Source organism: Xyrauchen texanus, chromosome 30 (genome assembly GCF_025860055.1).
Source record: "Xyrauchen texanus isolate HMW12.3.18 chromosome 30, RBS_HiC_50CHRs, whole genome shotgun sequence".
NCBI lineage: Eukaryota > Metazoa > Chordata > Actinopteri > Cypriniformes > Catostomidae > Xyrauchen > Xyrauchen texanus.
In genome coordinates, this window is record NC_068305.1 from 5,682,434 (window position 1) to 5,700,943 (window position 18,510).

The following is an 18,510-nucleotide window of genomic DNA, read 5'->3' on the forward strand; positions in this document are numbered from 1 at the left end:
TGCAGATTTGTCACTGGTGTTATCGTCACTGGTGTTACTGTTGCTGCTGGTAACACCAGTGACATGATGATAACACCAGTGACAATCAATAACACCACTAACATTTTTCTCGACATAAGATTTCATAAAAGCCTCAACAATTATATTAACTCTTTCCCCGCCAGCGTTTTTTTTAAAAAGTTGCCAGCCACCGCCAGGGTTTTGGACGATTTTCGCTAAACTTTAATGGCCCGCAGAATATTTTCTTCCATGAATATATGAAGATGCTATATATCAAAATAAAGATCTGGGCCTCTGCTTTTAGGCAAAAAAACCGATTTTATTTTATCTTCATTTGTTCTTTTTTTATTGTGACTTGAACAGAGGTAGGTTTTGTCAAAAAACAACATTTCAGACAAAAAGCTGAGAAAAAGGCATGTTTATGTCTGATATTTTGAGCTTCTCATACTCCACTTCTTCATGTTTGAGACGATCGCAGTCTGTTTCTTTGATCAAAGAGTTGCGTACTCTTTCAAAACATGCGCAGGGGTCTTCCTTACAGTATAACACCTAAAACACGGAAACCCGGAAAATTCCGTGTTTGGCGGGGAAGCGTTTTTTCATAAAACACGGAAAATTCCGTGTTTGGCGGGGAAAGAGTTAATAAAGACTTATTAGCATTTTATTACTGTTTCAATATTGTACAAACATAATGTGGCTTTCTTTTGACAGATATGGTGAAATTAAGTGCTGCTGAAAAGCAAAAACTCTACAGACAGTGCAGGGACACTGACCCAGACCGCAGAGCAGCCTACCTTAAAAAGAAACAACAGACAAACATATATTCCATACAAAATGTTCATATCAGCACTGTTGGAAAAACAGATTTAGTTTGCGTTCAATGTTAGTGTTTCTAATGTTCTAGTGGATATGATTTATGTTTGTATGACAAAGTTGTGTTATAAGACACATTTTAGTCAATATGGCTTCATCGTTCGGTCTTAATCTGACCAATAACCTTAATTTTATGAAATCTGAAATTATTTGTAATGTAAAATATTACTAATAAATTGATAAAAATTTGTTTGAAATAATCTTAAGTTATGTCATTGGTTTCACATTGCGTCACTGGTGTTACTGCATGGCATGTATTGGTGTTCTGGCATCAGAGTTGCCCAGTTTCTAGATTATGGTTTTTGTCTCTACCTAACTGTTGCTGCATTCATTAGTAAGCATTTTAAGGATATGATCATTCAATTTTGATCACTCAACCTCAAATATTTCTAATGTTACAACAAAAAACACAATGGTAGAAATAAAAATTGTCACACAATAGAAATTTACACATACCTGTTTAAAGTAAATTATTACTAATCAAGACAATTTCTTAATATTACATTAACCTTTTCTGTCTTTGATTATGTATGAAAATTAAATAGTCAAATTACATTCTGGAAAGCCTGAATTGTCATCTAAAATATAGGTAACACCAGTGACAAAAAGGCAGCACAAGCAATTTTTTATGTAATGTAGTAAAAATATCAAAATACATTAAGCTGTCATTTAAGTTGATTTATAATGTTAAGAGGTTAACTATTATCTGACTATAAGTTTTGGTATAAAAAAAAGAATTACATTTTTTAAAAGTTGTCTGTACAAAAAGCCACCATTTTCATAGAATGACCCCTTTATTATATTTACAGAAATAAGGACAAGGTATTATTAGCAAACAAGAAAAGGGAAGCAATGGCTTCAGGAGAGGGCAAGGCCAAAATAACAAACAAACAAACCTAACTGTAGTAGTAAACCTCTTATCACCCTACAAAGAACAGAAAATAAATAACACAATATTAATCTAGCTCCCTTCCTGGCCTCAAAACAGGAAAAAACGGAGTACAACAAAAATGGCACCCACCTCCCTACAGCTTCCAAATAAACACATGTAATACCGGTTAGACACTTACAACAGTCAAACAAAGATAGGGATACAATACCCAAAGTAGATCGTTAGGCAGTTATCGTGTTCACAACTAATTTATAATCTGTTACAACAACGCTAGGCAGGACAAAGACAGTGCTCTGGAGAAAGCTCTTGTGGCAACATTTCTCTCCCTCTGGGCTGTTTCTTCTCTGCTTTTATGCTACTACTGCCTGGGCTGGTAAGCAGGCACAGCTGAAGACAATCAGCTACCTGAGATGGAGTAGGAGGAGCCAAAGGGAAAACAGAGGAAGAAACACAGGAAAAAGCACACAAAAAACATTAAAGAAAACACATTTAAAACCAACCACTTGAATAAGTCTCTGGATGTAACATTTGTCCAAGCAAATACTTTCTTACTGGTTTGTTGACGCCATTGCGCTTGCAAGTCAATCTACCAGAAGCATGGCCTCCTCCTGGGCTTGTGTGAAGGGTTTGTCCTTAGAGGACATCTGTCTGGTTGCCTAATCTTCTGAGACCGTCAGTCCACGCATCTGATCACGTGACTTGTTGAATGCGTTGACGTGGAGACATCATGCTTCACGCTATTCTCCGTGGCGTCCATGGACAACTCACCACACGCCCCGCTGAGAGCGAGAACTATATTATAGCGACAACAAGGAGGTTACCCCAATGTGACTCTACCCACCCTAGCGAACGGGCAAATTTGGTTCCTTAGGAGACCTGGCTGGAGTCACTCAGCCCTCCCTGAATTCAAATTTGAGACTCCACGTGTGGCAGTCAGCGTCTTTGCTCACTGAGCAACCCGCGTAGGCATACATGGACTGTTTGTTAGAGGGATGGACACCAGTTGGCGCTATCGTGTGCGGGGTTAATGCGCACACTTTTCTTTTTTCTGTTTGGTTATACGGTTCAGGGAGAAGTTTGGGGTTTGATTGTTGCACTACTGTTGGTCTTTTTCATTTTATTTTTGACCAGAGGTGGGTAGAGTAGCCAAAAACTCAAGTAAAAGTACAATTACGTCAAAAACATAATTTCTCAAGTAGAAGTAAAAATACTAACATAAATAATTATTGAGTAAGAGTAAGAAAGTATCCAATTAAAAGAGTACTCAAGTAGTGAGTAACTCGTTACTTTCACAAATGACATAATAGACGTTTACTCCCCTATATTCCATTACATAATACACATTTAAAATGTACTACAGAATTATTATTATTATTATTATTATTATTATTATTATTTTTATTATTAATGGAAATTCTGTCATCATTCACCATCATGTTGTTCCAAACCCTTATGACTTTCTTTCTTCCATACAACACAATAAGGAGATATTAGACAGAATGTTTGCCTGAGTCACTATTTACTTTTAGTGAAGGTTTTTGTTTTTAATATATATATATATATATATATATATATATATATATATATATATATATATATATATATATATACAGTCAGGTCCATAAATATTGGGACATCGACACAATTCTAATCTTTTTGGCTCTATACACCACCACAATGGATTTGAAATGAAACGAACAAGATGTGCTTTAACTGCAGACTTTCAGCTTTAATTTGAGGGTATTTACATCCAAATCAGGTGAACGGTGTAGGAATTACAACAGTTTGTATATGTGCCTCCCACTTTTTAAGGGACCAAAAGTAATGGGACAGATTAACAATCATAAATCAAACTTTCACTTTTTAATACTTGGTTGCAAATCCTTTGCAGTCAATTACAGCCTGAAGTCTGGAACACATAGACATCACCAGATGCTGGGTTTCATCCCTGGTGTTGCTCTGCCAGGCCTCTACTGCAACTGTCTTCAGTTCCTGCTAGTTCTTGGGGCATTTTCCCTTCAGTTTTGTCTTCAGCAAGTGAAATGCATGCTCAATCGGATTCAGGTCAGGTGATTGACTTGGCCATTGCATAACATTCCACTTCTTTCCCTTAAAAAACTCTTTGGTTGCTTTCGCAGTATGCTTCGGGTCATTGTCCATCTGTACTGTGAAGCACCGTCCAATGAGTTCTGAAGCATTTGGCTGAATATGAGAAGATAATATTGCCCGAAACACTTCAGAATTCATCCTGCTGCTTTTGTCAGCAGTCACATCATCAATAAATACAAGAGAATCAGTTCCATTGGCAGCCATACAGGCCCACGCCATGACACTACCACCACCATGCTTCACTGATGAGGTGGTATGCTTTGGATCATGAACAGTTCCTTTCCTTCTCCATACTCTTCTCTTCCCATCACTCTGGTACAAGTTGATCTTTGTCTCATCTGTCCATAGGATGTTGTTCAAGAACTGTGAAGGCTTTTTTAGATGTTGTTTGGCAAACTCTAATCTGGCCTTCCTGTTTTTGAGGCACACCAATGGTTTACATCTTGTGGTGAACCCTCTGTATTCACTCTGGTGAAGTCTTCTCTTGATTGTTGACTTTGACACACATACACCTACCTCCTGGAGAGTGTTCTTGATCTGGCCAACTGTTGTGAAGGGTGTTTTCTTCACCACGGAAAGAATTCTTCGGTCATTCACCATAGTTGTCCGGGTCTTTTGGTGTTGCTGAGCTCACCGGTGCGTTGTTTCTTTTTAAGAATGTTCCAAACAGTTGATTTGGCCACACCTAATGTTTTTGCTATCTCTCTGATGGGTTTGTTTTGATTTTTCAGCCCAATGATGGCTTGCTTCACTGATAGTGACAGCTCTTTGGATCTCATATTGAGAGTTGACAGCAACAGATTCCAAATGCAAATAGCACACTTGAAATTAACTCTGGACCTTTTCTCTGCTCCTTGTAAATGGGATAATGAGGGAATAACACACACCTGGCCATGGAACAGCTGAGCAGCCAATTGTCCCATTACTTTTGGTCCCTTAAAAAGTGGGAGGCACATATACAAACTGTTGTAATTCCTACACCGTTCACCTGATTTGGATGTAAATACCCTCAAATTAAAGCTGAAAGTCTGCAGTTAAAGCACATCTTGTTCGTTTAATTTCAAATCCACTGTGGTGGTGTATAGAGCCAAAAAGATTAGAATTGTGTCGATGTCCCAATATTTATGGACCTGACTGTATTTTGAAAGTGAATGGTGACTGAGACTGTCAGTCCCTAACATTATGTCTAACATATTTTGTGTTCCACATAATACAAAGCCTCACACTGGTTCTCTATCACATGAGGATAGAGAAATGATGACAGAATATTAAATTATGGCTGAGTTATCATTTAAAGAGATAATTTACCAAAAAATGAAAATTCTCTCATCATTTACTCACCCTCATGCCATCCCAGATATGTTTGACTTTCTTTCTTCTGTAGAACACAAATTATGATTTTTAAAAGAATATTTCAGCTCTGTAGGCCAAAAGGTTGATGCTCCAAAAAGCATATAAAAGCAGTATAAAAATAATCCATAGAACTCCAGTGGTTTAATCCATGTCTTCAGAAGTTATATGATAGGTGTGGGTGAGAAACAGCTCAATATTTGTTATTTCTTGCTAGACAGCAGGGGCGATATGCAGAAAAGAATCTGAATCACCAAAAACACAAAAAGAAAGTGTTCTGTTTCTGTTTCTCATTCACACCTATCACATCACTTCTGAAGATACTGATTAAACTACTAGAGTTTTATGGATTATTTTTATGCTGACTTGTGTTTGTTTGTTTAGCTTTAAAATGTTGCCACCAGAGTATGTAAGTGGAGTGGAACGGCAACAATTTCCCCTCTGCGCTCAAAGCATTCTTTAATTACTCTGCTCCAGCTCCACTCTGGGTTGTCCATTTCCCTCTCCTTGCTCACTCCGTGCTCCTGTATTAGAGAAACCCTGCTCCATGTTCACACCATGGTAAAATTAGCGCCTAACTACCTCTCCACTGTAAAGTTATTTCAGTAAGCTTTTTAATATCACAACCTTCCATGCAGAAGGTGTATTATATAAAAAATAAATACACAATACTAGAAGAAAAGCTACAATGTGCTTTATTAGAACACTAACATTAGCCCAAGACTAAATTCAATAATTTTTATATCTTACTTTTGAAACTTATCGTCAAAATTCTCTGGGTTTGATCAATTAAATAAATTGTTAGATGCAAAAAAAAAAAAAAAAAAAAAAAAAACATTAAATTACAAATATCAATTACCAAACGAAATAAAATAAATAAAATAATAAAATTATATATATATATATATATATATATATATATATATATATATATATATATATATATATATATATATATATATATAATTACCAGAACAAAAACAAAACATTATTTTAAATAAAAGTAATAAATTACCAAAATAAACATTATTAGGTCTAGTTATTATTGCCTAATATCTTCTATTATTGCACTTCTTTTAATTAGCAAGTGCTGCTAGATTTAATTTTTTTTTTATAATTTCTTTCTGGTTATATCAGAAATTCTATCTTTCCTTCATTAAAATAGTGTTTAACACTGCTTAACACGTGGTGAATTATTGCATTAAGGTCCGTTAACAGGTGTTTTGCCCGTGATGGAGCATTAGTGGAGCACGAGAGCGCTTGGAGCGAGAGAAAACAATGACGCAACAGTTTTTTAAAAACCCAGGCAAAATCATGCCGCTCCACTCCTCGCTCCGCTTCCACTCTGCTCCGCTCACATACTCTGGTTGCCACCCATTCACTTGCATTGTATGGACCTACAGAGCTGAGAAATTCTTCTAAAAATCTTCATTTAAGTTCAGCAGATGAAAGAAATTCATAGAGCAAAACATGGCAGCGTTGAACGTCCTTCTCAGGACGCGTCTTTTTAAAGACGATTTATCTTGTAGTGAGAGAAAGCCACATCAGCCGCCCCCCACACCTCGCCTCCTTCCTACGGGATTGAGGCAGGTGCCGCGGGCGATGAAAACGATCTGGGGACAATGACGGGCTCCGTTTCGCCGGGTGAACCCCCTCGAAACCCCCCACTTCCCCGGCACGCTTGCTTGTTTCCGTCCGAGCTCGGGATGAGCATTCTCTCCAATGGGTTATGTTTTCAGTGTGAGAACATAACCACGGCAGCGTTGCGATCTCTGCTTTCTCTTGTAGTGAGAGGAAGCCACTACAGCCGCCCCCCGCGTCTCGCCTCCTTCCTACGGGATTGGGGCAGGCGCCGCGGGCGATGAAAGACGATCTGGGGAGAATAACGGGACACTTTTGCTGGGTAAATCCTCTCGAAACCTCTCGCCTCCCCGGCACGCTTGCCTGCTTCCCCCGAGATCAGGATTAGTGCAGTCCGCTTAACGGCCTACCGTCCAGTCCCTCGAGCTCCCCGGCATTGGATGACGACATCACCGCTGCATCGGAGAGTGTAACAGCGGCGTCTGATGCTGATAACTTGCCTGGACCGCCTTTCTTGGGTACAATGAAGTAAGGGCTGTAGAAACCCTTCTTCGTTTCGGTTGGAGGGACAGGCTCTATCGCATCTTTGCTTTTTTAGTAAAAGAGAGGTGAACTCGGCTCCCTGGATGACTCCTCCCTAGCCCTCTGGTCCGCGAATTCAATGGAGGAATTCACCGACCAAGACCAATGGGGGTACTCAATTTACCCTGTACTGGAATAGGTGCTCCACAGGACGGGCTCCCACGTGGACTTTTTCCCCTGTGTGTATTTTCCGCAGTACGGTCCCCTTGCCAGCGGACCTGCGTCTCCCTTGGGCAGTCCTCACAGACCCCCCGTTGCAGTGTTTGTAGCAACTCCTCCCTCCCAATGAAGTAGGATCTACCACCGTGAATTTCACCACTCTTCACCTCCCCCAGCCTGGGCAGGTGGTTGTCTCTGCGGGGTCTTTTCCCCCTGAAAGAATAGGATTTGGAAAACAACGCCTTCCCCGATGCGTGTGATAGCGTTAAGATGGCCCCAGTCGCTTTGACTCTATGCTAGAAACATAGAGAGAGAAAAGGCATGGTTGACTCAGCCTGCTCCCATGCTTGGCACTTTGCCTTGTTCCCCCCTTTGGGGTTCCGGGAACCTAAAATGTTTATGATGATTTTATGGGGCGTTGGGGAAAGGTAGGTGCAGTCTGATGCAGCCTGTCGCTTTAGCACGCAACTGCCTGCCCGCACCTGCGTTAGCAGCGCATGTACACGGTTCAGCGCATGGCGTGATTAAATATGGATCCCTACTGTCGCTTTGAGTCCAGTGTTTTCTCAGGTCCGAGCCGGTAGAACTCGGTACACGCTGACAAACTGACTGGGTGGACCGCTTGCACATAGCGCCCTAACCCTCCGCTGAGGTAATACCGTGCGCTTTTAATCTTATGAACTCGGCTCCCTGGATGACTAGTTTCGCTTCTTTGACACAACGTCAAAGTGAGCGACAGACAGGGAATGTCTAGGTTACTATTGTAACCTCCATTACCTGATGGAGGGAACGAGACATTGTGTCCTCCCGGCCACAATGCTGAACCGAGCCACTGTTATGGCCGAACCTCATTCTTGGCTCCTCTGGGCAAAAACCTGAATGGACAGATTCATATTTCCCTCCCTTTATACTCGTATGTCCAGGGACGGGACATGCGAATTCTGTCTGCCAATTTCTCATTGGCCTTTTCTCAAGTTCAGAGATGCGCAAGACTCTCAAGAGAGACCCCTAGTGTCGCTTCTTCGACACAACGTCTCGGTCCCTCCATCAGGGAACGGAGGTTACAACAGTAACCTAGATGTTTCTATATGAATTTGTAAAGACAGAATTACATAACAGAAGATAAACTATATAACAAACTCCAGCCAATAGGCAGGATAAACATAAACAATGTGTATGTATCCACATAAATGTTCCTCCACTATACAAACTCCAGCCTCTAACGTAACAAGCATTAAAAAAAATGTACATTTAAAATTAAAAAAGGTTTTAATCAGTTTCCTTAGACATTCAAACAAATGCTCAGTGAGCTGGCACATTCAATTGATACATGAGTGCAACAAATGTCCCAATCACTCCAATCTCCTGCAAGAAATACTCCACAAATCAAACTCTAAACAATAGGAGGCATAAGCACAAAAAACATGCAGATTCATCCACAAAACTGTCCCAAAGGAGTGTGTGGCAGGACGGAGGGCGGGGCCGGGTTGTGATTCCACACACCAGGCCCCTAATCAAGCTAATTAGCCCTCAAGAGGGATAAGGGCCAACCGAAGATGGCAGTGCGACAGAGAGAGAGATTTACGGACAGCTGTCCGACACCTCTGTGTGTGTGTGTGTGTTAGTTTCTTTTTGGTTAAGTTTATAATTAAAATATTATTTATATTATCATGCCGGTTTCACCTCCTCCTTTCCATTAATCCCTTTACAGTGTGCACAAAAAGAAACAAAAAAGGTGCTCAGTTTCCTCTGACGGCAGTGAGTCAGGCTCACTTGGCTGCAACGTGAGTACCATAAAATTACTCAGTCAGTCCATTGACTTTATGAAGAACATGGCTTGCTGTGGACATGTAAATACTTTACAGCCATCCTTAGTATCTATTTGTCCGGGAACATCAGTGCAAAAGCGACCTTCCATTGTTGTAAGACATTCTTAAATTCCTTGAATTGCTCACATTAATCTTGTCAAATATGCAAAGTCTGGGAACAAGAAAATGCTGTGGATCTTCCTTTAATCCTCACCTCGCGTAACACAAGATCTTTATCGGATGACTTCCGAAATTTGGCCAGAATTGATCGGGCCTGTCTCCCTCAGCGGATCGTCGAGCCAGGACCCTGTGAGATCGCTCGATTTCCAGCTTATGGCCTGTTATATCAACCAGATTCGGAAAGAGCCCATCCAGAAATTGCACCATATTCTGATGTTATTCTGCTGGTTACGATTCTCCAAGTCCTCCAGCTTCTCCCAAACGTGCTCCAAATCCGCTTTGGTCGCTAGCGGATTAGCAGCTCATTCCGTCTTCGATGACTCCAGATAGCCAATCCATTTCTCGACATCTGCCACTCTTGTAACCATCTCAGTGAATTTCGTCTCCATGACTGTGATCGATCGACGTATTGCAGCAAGATCCTCCAAATCAGCAACTACCTTCATCAGCATTGCTGATTGATACATTCAGCAATTCTCGCCAAATCTCTTTCACCTCGAGGCCTCCGGAGGGGTGTCAGCTTGAACATGTGATTGTCTTTCAACGTCTCCAGAGCCCAAAGATTTTGAATTCATAGACACATTGTTTTCCTAGAACAGTTATGGATTATGTATCAAATCTCACTGGTTTATATAATTAAACATATCAAAACTAGCAAACTGCACAGAGCTGACCATTCACACATCGCATGGAATCACGTGACAGCTACTGACCTACAATGCGTCTCAATCATTTCACAAATTCAGTAGTCAGGGCACTGATCAATGCATCTCAATCATTTCCCAAATTCAGTAGTCAGGGCACTGATCAGACAATGCTTTTCTGGAAATGTATACAACATATTATGATAAACATTGTCCAATAGTGGTACACAAACAAAAAGCAAATGAAAATAGAAAACCGTGGGTATCAAAAGGATTGATGTATGCATGTAAAAAGAAAAATAAACTTTATAGAAATTTTATAAAATATAGAACAAATACTGCTGAAATGAAATATAAGGTGTATAAAAATAAGCTAGTACAAATTATGAGACAGGCTAAGAAGGATTATTATATTAAACTGCTGGATGATAATAAAAATAATATAAAAGGTACATGGAACATTTTGAATACAGTAATGGGTAACAAAACAGCACATACAGCCCTGCCTGATCATTTTATTTATAATAATAAGACACTGTATGATTTGAATGAGGTGGCAAATGAATTTAATTCTTTTTTTGTAAATGTGGGGCCAAATTTGGCGGATAGTATCAAGATACATGACACGTCATTACAAAGAGGGTAGAGAGGAGAAAGTAGAGTACTGCAGTCAATGTTTTTAGGGGATGTCTGTGAATCAGAAATTATATCTATTGTTTCTAAATTAAAGAGTAAGACTTCCATTGACTGTGATGGGATAGATATGGTTATATTAAAAAAGACAATTGATTGTGTTGTTAAACCCATTTGTTATATTTGTAATCTTTCCCTTGGAAGAGGTATTTTTCCTGATAGAATGAAGAGGGCAAAAGTTATTCCATTATTTAAAGCAGGAAATAAGCAAAGCTTCAATAACTATAGACCGGTTTCATTACTTTCACAATTTTTAAAAGTATTAGAAAAACTTTTTGTTTATAAGTTGGATAGTTTTTTAGAAAAGCATCACTTGTTGAGTGAAAGCCAGTATGGCTTTAGGCAAAAAAGGTCCACAGTGACTGCTTTAATGAATATTGTTGAAGAAATAACAACAGCAATAGATGAAAAGAAATTCACAGTAGGAGTGTTTATTGATTTGAAAAAGGCATTTGATACTTTGGATCATGAAATTTTACTTTCTAAATTAAGTTTGTATGGTATGAGAGGAATGGCCTTAAATTGGTTGAGAAGTTATCTGAATAACAGAAAACAATATGTACAGTTAACTGATGTCAAATCTGAACTTATGCAAATTAAATGTGGGGTACCACAGGGTTCTATTTTGGGACCTAAACTTTTTCTTTTATATATTAATGACATTTGTGATGTTTCCAAATTAGTACAGTTTGTTTTATTTGCAGATGATACTAATTTCTTCAGCTCTGGAAATAATATACAGAAACTAGTAGAATCTATTGAATATGAAATGAAAAAACTGAAAAAATGGTTTGATGTAAATAAGTTGTCATTGAATTTAGAAAAGACAAAGTTTATGATCTTTGGAAATAGGAAAATAAATGAATCTGTAGCTTTATCCATAGATGGAGTTGATATTGAGAGAGTGTTTGAGTTTCGTTTTCTTGGTGTAACTATGGATGATAAATTAACATGGAAACCTCACATAGCACACATTAAAAGAAAAATTTCCCAAAATATTTTTGTCTTAAACAAAGTGAAGGAGGTATTAAATAAGGAAACAATGAAAATACTTTATAGTTCACTCATCATACCATATTTGATTTATTGCATAGAAGTATGGGGAACACATATCAGACAAATTTAAAACCTTTATCTATTTTACAGAAGAGAGCTATAAGAATTATTCATAAAGTAAATTATCGAGAACATACAAGCAAATTGTTTGCTAAATCCAGAATATTAAAGCTAGAAGATTTGGCTAAGTTTCAAACACTAATAATATTGTTTAAAGTAAGACTGAAAATCTTACCAGAGATAATACAACATTATTATCAGTTAGAAAAAGAGTACAGTAGGAGAAGATATAATTTTAAACATCAATTTACACGTACGACTATAAAACAAATGTGCCCCTCAGTTATGGGAGTAAAATTGTGGAATTCATTGCATGATAATCTTAAAAGTTGTAGTAACATTGGTCAGTTTAAGTATAAGTATAAACAGAGTATATTTAGTCAGTATTAATATGGTGAGGTTTATGTTGTTTCTGGATTTGTTTGGTTTGGTTTGTTGTTGTGTTTTGTTTAGTTTTTTTATTTTTATTTTATTGGGTCTAATAATATCGGTTAGCATAAGCAGAGATATAAGCAAAGTAAATTTGGTTAGTATTAATATGGTGAGATCCATGTTGTTGTCTTGTTTTGTTTTTTCTCTATATGTATTGGATTACTTGTTGTTTTGCTGTCTGGGCATTGCCTGCTTTTTTATACTGCATGAATTGCTGTTATTTAAACAACATAGTTTTTTGTCAGTGTAATTTTGGCTGTAAGCTGCTTAAGAAAGTTATTTTGTATTTTGGAATAGGGGACAGATATTATAAGATTTTATCTTCTTTCTGCTCCCTTTTGCACATGGGAATTTAAATTATGTAAAGAAGAAAATGAAATGTTTTGTGTTTTACCATGGAGCAATAAAAATAATATGAATGAATGAATGAATCAATGAGTCTCATTTGCAAAATCGTTCCAGTGCACCGAAACATGTGCTCTCTAAAAAAATCCTACAATGCACCGTTAAAACCAGGGAGCATTGTTGCTCAATATGTTCCCTCACCAGAAAAGTTGTCATGTCTTCTGAAGTCTCTCAAGTTGTTAGATGATGAGTACAAGTATAAAACTATGAAGTCCAAGCCTTTTTTTCTCTTTAAAAGGGATTTTGTTTGTAATGTCTTTCATTCATAATGTGTTTCACTATGAAAGTGAAACAATCTTTTAAATATTTGAGTAATTAAAAGATTTAAAATACACTCAATATATTTTTATTTCTTTATTTATGCAATTTATCTGTTATAATAACTCTGTATGTTTGAATATCTTCAATGAAAATGAACGATAGTGCTCATTAACGTGTCGCAGATGATTGAGGCATAAGTGTCCCAATGCTCAGTGGATCAGTATCCTTACCATTGCCCGAATTCGTGTTCACGATATACTGATTCATGACATAGGGAGCTAGAAAGCTGATTGAGACACAGGGCTGGGCTCAGAGTCTGAGCAGCTTCACCACCGAGTTCTGATGATTAGCACTGCTATCTGGGAATATAACAACCTTAAATACAACTGTAATGCATGAAAGCAGCTTCTGAGCAGCTTCTGAGCAGCTTCACCACCGAGTTCTGATGATTAGCACTGCTATCTGGGAATATAACAACCTTAAATACAACTGTAATGCATGAAAGACAAGCTTGAGTCTGGGGTAGTATACTGTGGCACCAGTGCAAGTGCAACACCATGTTTACAAAGAACTGCCTATTGAAGCGTTTCCCCCCCTCGTTTTACTTATTACTTAACATTTGACAATATAAACTGACTAAAACTTTTTTGTTGCACTATGTATTCATTGCACCCTCTTTTGGACTAAGGAAACAATGTCAGTTTAAAAATGTTATGACTTTAAAATTTTAATTGAATTAGATTTTTGGTAATCTTTAAGGTCAAAATTCAGATTTAGGTTCTCAGCCTAGTTTACAGCCATAATTTTTTGTTTTGGTCAACAAACTTCCAAGTGTCTACTTTCAAAAGAGAAAATTATGCCTATTATGCAAAGAAGTGATGAACTACAGCCACAAATGTTAATGTGTGCATTTGTGTAAATAATACATATACACTTTAACACTGAATACATTGTTCTGGAAAAATAAAAATTTCTTCCAAAGACTGACCAGCAACAATGACTATTTTGATGGTGAAGTGACAAGGTAAGTGACGTTTACTAATGTAGGTCTTACCAGTTCAATTTCTAAAATAGCATAAATTAAAGCTTCATTTTAGATATCGACTGTATAGATATAGCAGACTTTAAGGTTAGATCGTCAGTTGAACCAAAGCTAATTTAAATGATGTAATCTCTGACCTGAGTGTACATTTTCACATGATCTGATCATATATAGAGAAAATAAGGCTTTATTCCTGACAGACAGAGGAGCTGATGAAAAAAACTCACTGATTGCATTTTATTCTGACCATATGGAGTCACACAACTGAGACCGAAATTCAATCTGCGTTGTGTTATGACACTAACAGCAAAGTGTATTAGAGAAATTCTCTCTACCTCCAGTCCATTGGTGTGGTGAAGCCAGACACAATGTAATTTAACCGTCTAACAATTTAATCAATGCAATATGAAATTTTTTGTAAAACAGAAAGCAGTTGTAGACTGCTACAAAAATGATCTAAGGTTGATGTTTGAAACAACTTGACAAAGACATTTAGTTGTCCAGACTCTAATATCTGATTAGATGAGCTACAATCTAATACAGGTAAATATGCACAACTGTAAATTGTAAATGGTCTGCAATTATATAGCGCCTTTTTAACATTAACGGTATTCAAAGCGTTTTACACTGTGACTCATTCACCCATTCACACACACATTCACACACCAATGACAGCAGAGCTTCCATGCATTGGGAGCAACTTGGGGTTCAGTGTCTTGCCCAAGGACACTTCGGCAGGTGGAGTCATGTGGGTCAGGAATCTAACCACCAACCCTGCGATTAGTGGCCAACCCGCTCAACCACTTGAGCCACAGCTGCCCCAACTGTGACCAAAAATCAGCTGATTTCCATTACAATGAATTCTATAAATAAGTTGCAACATTGCTTAGCAACAAAAGTAGCCTATGTTTAGAAACAACCATGTTTCTTTATTTTATTTTTTGCTTAAATATTTTTTTATATATATAAATAAAACGTTATAATTGAAATAAATATTTATCCATATAAATTATGATGATAACACGAGATCTGCATGGTGTGTGGGAGTAAGTGTGCTTGTGTTGACCTACCTTCAGTTTGCACTCTTTCTCCTTGGTGACCTTGGTGAGAAGTTTGGCCTTCTGCCGTGTGAGAGCTTCAATCAAGGAGTCACACTGAGCGACAAGACACGCTTCAAACTCAACCCCATTTTCCTGTTTAACACACAAACAGACACACACACACACACACACACATACACAAAAAGAGTTAACCCTAAGAATACATCCATTTACACAGTTACATATCGCGATAATTTTGCTTTTGATGTTTTGAATATAAAAACTGTGCTTATAGGTGAAGTAATGTTCCCATATGTAAAGGTTGTTAAAACGTCTTGTATTTGGATGACCAGATTTTGGGTGGCTCACTAATGTATCAGAGTTCTTAAAATACATAAAGAGAAGAAAGCAAAAGCCCCAAAACCAAGTGCTTGTGGGGAAAATAGTTTATTGAAATCAGTCAATCTTGCAGCATAGCTCTTCTAAAACTTATCCCTGTCAGTCTGTATGTCAGAAAATTATACCTCAAGAGATACAATACTGTTAGGATCTGCCAATAGTATTCCTCGAAACCTTTGTTATTCTGGTTAATGTAACTGCAAAGCAATGACCTGACAGTGACCTGTGATCATACCATCCCTTTGTTATTCTGATTGTATGGGCCATTTGGTTCACACATTTTCAAAAAAGATTCAGTTGATTGCATCTGAAGTGCAGTCACAATGTAAATACATCTGACTACAGGTAATTAAAAATACACACAATCCTTCAATCTCTCCTCTGATAATTTTTTAATCATATCAAATAGAAGTAAAAATGTAAACATTTAAGTAATCATGTATACAGCATGTATAGAGTACAGTACAGTATACAGTACAGGCATTTTTACTTAAGGTGTCAGAATAAAAGTTAATGGTGAATGGTTGCATTCCATTGGAAGAATGCTTGTGTCCTCCAGAAACTTTTATTATGAAGTTATCTTGGAACTGGCAGACATAGTTGTGCTTATATTGCATTCTGCTGTGAAAATGCAATTTGATTCTTTCAGGAATTTGTATTATTTATTGTTAATGTGGAATTGGTGGGTGCGATTATGTTCCGTGGATATTCAGCAGGTGTCAGCCGTGTAGATGTCAGATGTCCTTGAACATCCTCTGGAACACTGGAACACCTGCAATGACACACAAGAGAACAGGGAAAAGTATCTTACCAAAAAAAATAGATATGACCAAAATATATCTATCTGCTCTCAAAATTGTCCCTAATTGTGGCAGGGCACTACAGTGTTTAACAGTGATGGTATGTTTACCTCTTCATACTCAGGTGACAAGCTGTACAGTAGTCTAAAATCTCTAGTCCTGCCATTTCTACACTCTGTTAAACACTAATGCCATCTATTCCCCATTTCTACACGGCAAAAAATGATTTTCTAGACAAGTACTTTTAAGATTAATCTGACTAAATTTAGTGAACTGTAGACTCAAAAAAATCTGCCAATGGGGTAAGCAAAATAAACTTAATTTAAAGAGAAAACAAGTTTATTTAAATTAAATTGTGTCAGATTTATCTTAAAACAAGACTTAATATCTTATCCCATTTTGCTTGACAAGTAAATAAATCATGTTTTAAGAAAGTTTAGATAATATGACAGGAAACAAGACAAAAATACTTGTCTAGAAAATAATTTTTTGCAGTGTAGGCAGATTAGTTAACTTACAATGGCTCACATCTATCCACTTATCTGTTTCCTGCACCTTAACTGCTGCATCAGTTATCAAAAGAACCTGAGGTGGACATTCCCATTTATAGGGCTTTTCCACTGCACGGTTCGACTTGACTCTGCTCACTTTTTGGTTTTTTTCCACTGATACTTTTTTTAGTACCACCTCTTTTGAGGTTCCAAGCAAGCCGAGACGATACTAAAAGGGACGTCAAAACCCTGCAGATCACTGATTGGTCAGAGAGAATTGTCACAACCAGCTTCACTGGATTTTCCACATGGACCTGCTAGTTTTAAAGTTAGCTACAGCGAAAGCAGTAACATTTGTTCACGTAACTTTCGAATTGTAAAAAGAAATGGTTGTGCGCAAAACCAAGCTGTGGTCAATAAACGAGGTGCAGACATTCAAAAAGTCTTTCAGAAAGTGTCTCAGTTGTTGGCCGCACAGCTAAGATACAGCTACCAACAGACCTATAATATATATAAGATGACACTTTTGCTTCATTATGGTCAAGGACTGAGTCCATCAAGATTAAAGTCTCCTCCCAATATCATATCATGAGAGGTGCCAGTGGCTTGCAACATCCCTTCAAGATCTATAAAATGCCCTGATCATTTTGAATAACTATTAACCAAAATAAGACTTTGCCCCTGAATTTCAGCTAAAACAATAATGACTCTTCCTAATTTATCTTTAATCTGTTTGAAACATTTGAATTGTAGATGTTTACTTTTCAGCATAATGACTCCCCTCCTCTTAATGGAGCCAGTACTAAAGAAGGCATGCCCTCCCCATATCCTCCCAAAATTTTCAGCTTCCTGCAAGGAAGATGCGTTTCATGAAGAAACACTATATCATATTTCTTACACTTAAGAAGAGAAATAACCTTCCTTCTTTTTATGGGGTGCCCCAACCATTCACATTCCACATGGAGAGAGACATGTTAACATTTGACATTTTGACATATAAGAAAAAATAGATTGTGTGTCAGAAACAAGATTATAAAGATCACATTCCAACATTAGTGCAACCATCAAAACACGAACATCCCCCAGAACCAAACAAACAAAAAAAGAAAAACATGCACATTAACCCCGCGCTCGACAACGCCCATCCCTCCAAACTCAAACAGTCCATGCACGCCTACGAGTACCCCATGACCAGAACTGATCGGGGCCTTCCTCCCTCTGTGGATCGCCGAGCAGGATTTCCTGGTTATGGCTTGCTATGTTGAGCAGATCTTAAGGAGTCCATCCAGGAATTTCACCATATTCTGTCCCTCTTTGCCCCCAGGAATTCCGCCGATACAGACGTTATTCCACCAGCTACAAGCCTCCATGTCCTCCGACTTCTCCCAGACACACTCCAAATCCACCTTGGTTGCAAGCGTATTAGCGGATAATTTCCTCTCCGATGACTCCCAATAATCAATCCGTTTCTCGACATCCCCCACTCTTGTAACCACCACAGTGAACTTCGCCTCCAGTGATCGATCGAAGTATCACAGCAAGATCCTCCAAGTCTGCAATGACCTTCTTCAGCATTGCCGACATGTTCAGCATCTCTCGCCGCATTTCCCAAACTTCACCTACTAAATCGACAGCCAGGCCTGCTTGGGGGCA

At 38.0% G+C, this 18,510-nt stretch overlaps 1 protein-coding gene across 2 annotated transcripts in view; it reads right to left on the reverse strand.

Moving 5' to 3' along the window:
* The window catches only part of LOC127624007 (E3 ubiquitin-protein ligase TRIM9), a 167,196-nt gene that overhangs the window by 92,786 nt on the left and 55,900 nt on the right, over nt 1-18,510 (reverse strand). For both annotated transcript variants that reach the window (XM_052098594.1, XM_052098595.1), the window contains exon 3: nt 15,198-15,320. In XM_052098594.1, coding sequence (XP_051954554.1) covers nt 15,198-15,320 — 123 coding nt within the window. The remainder of the gene's footprint in view (nt 1-15,197; nt 15,321-18,510) is intronic.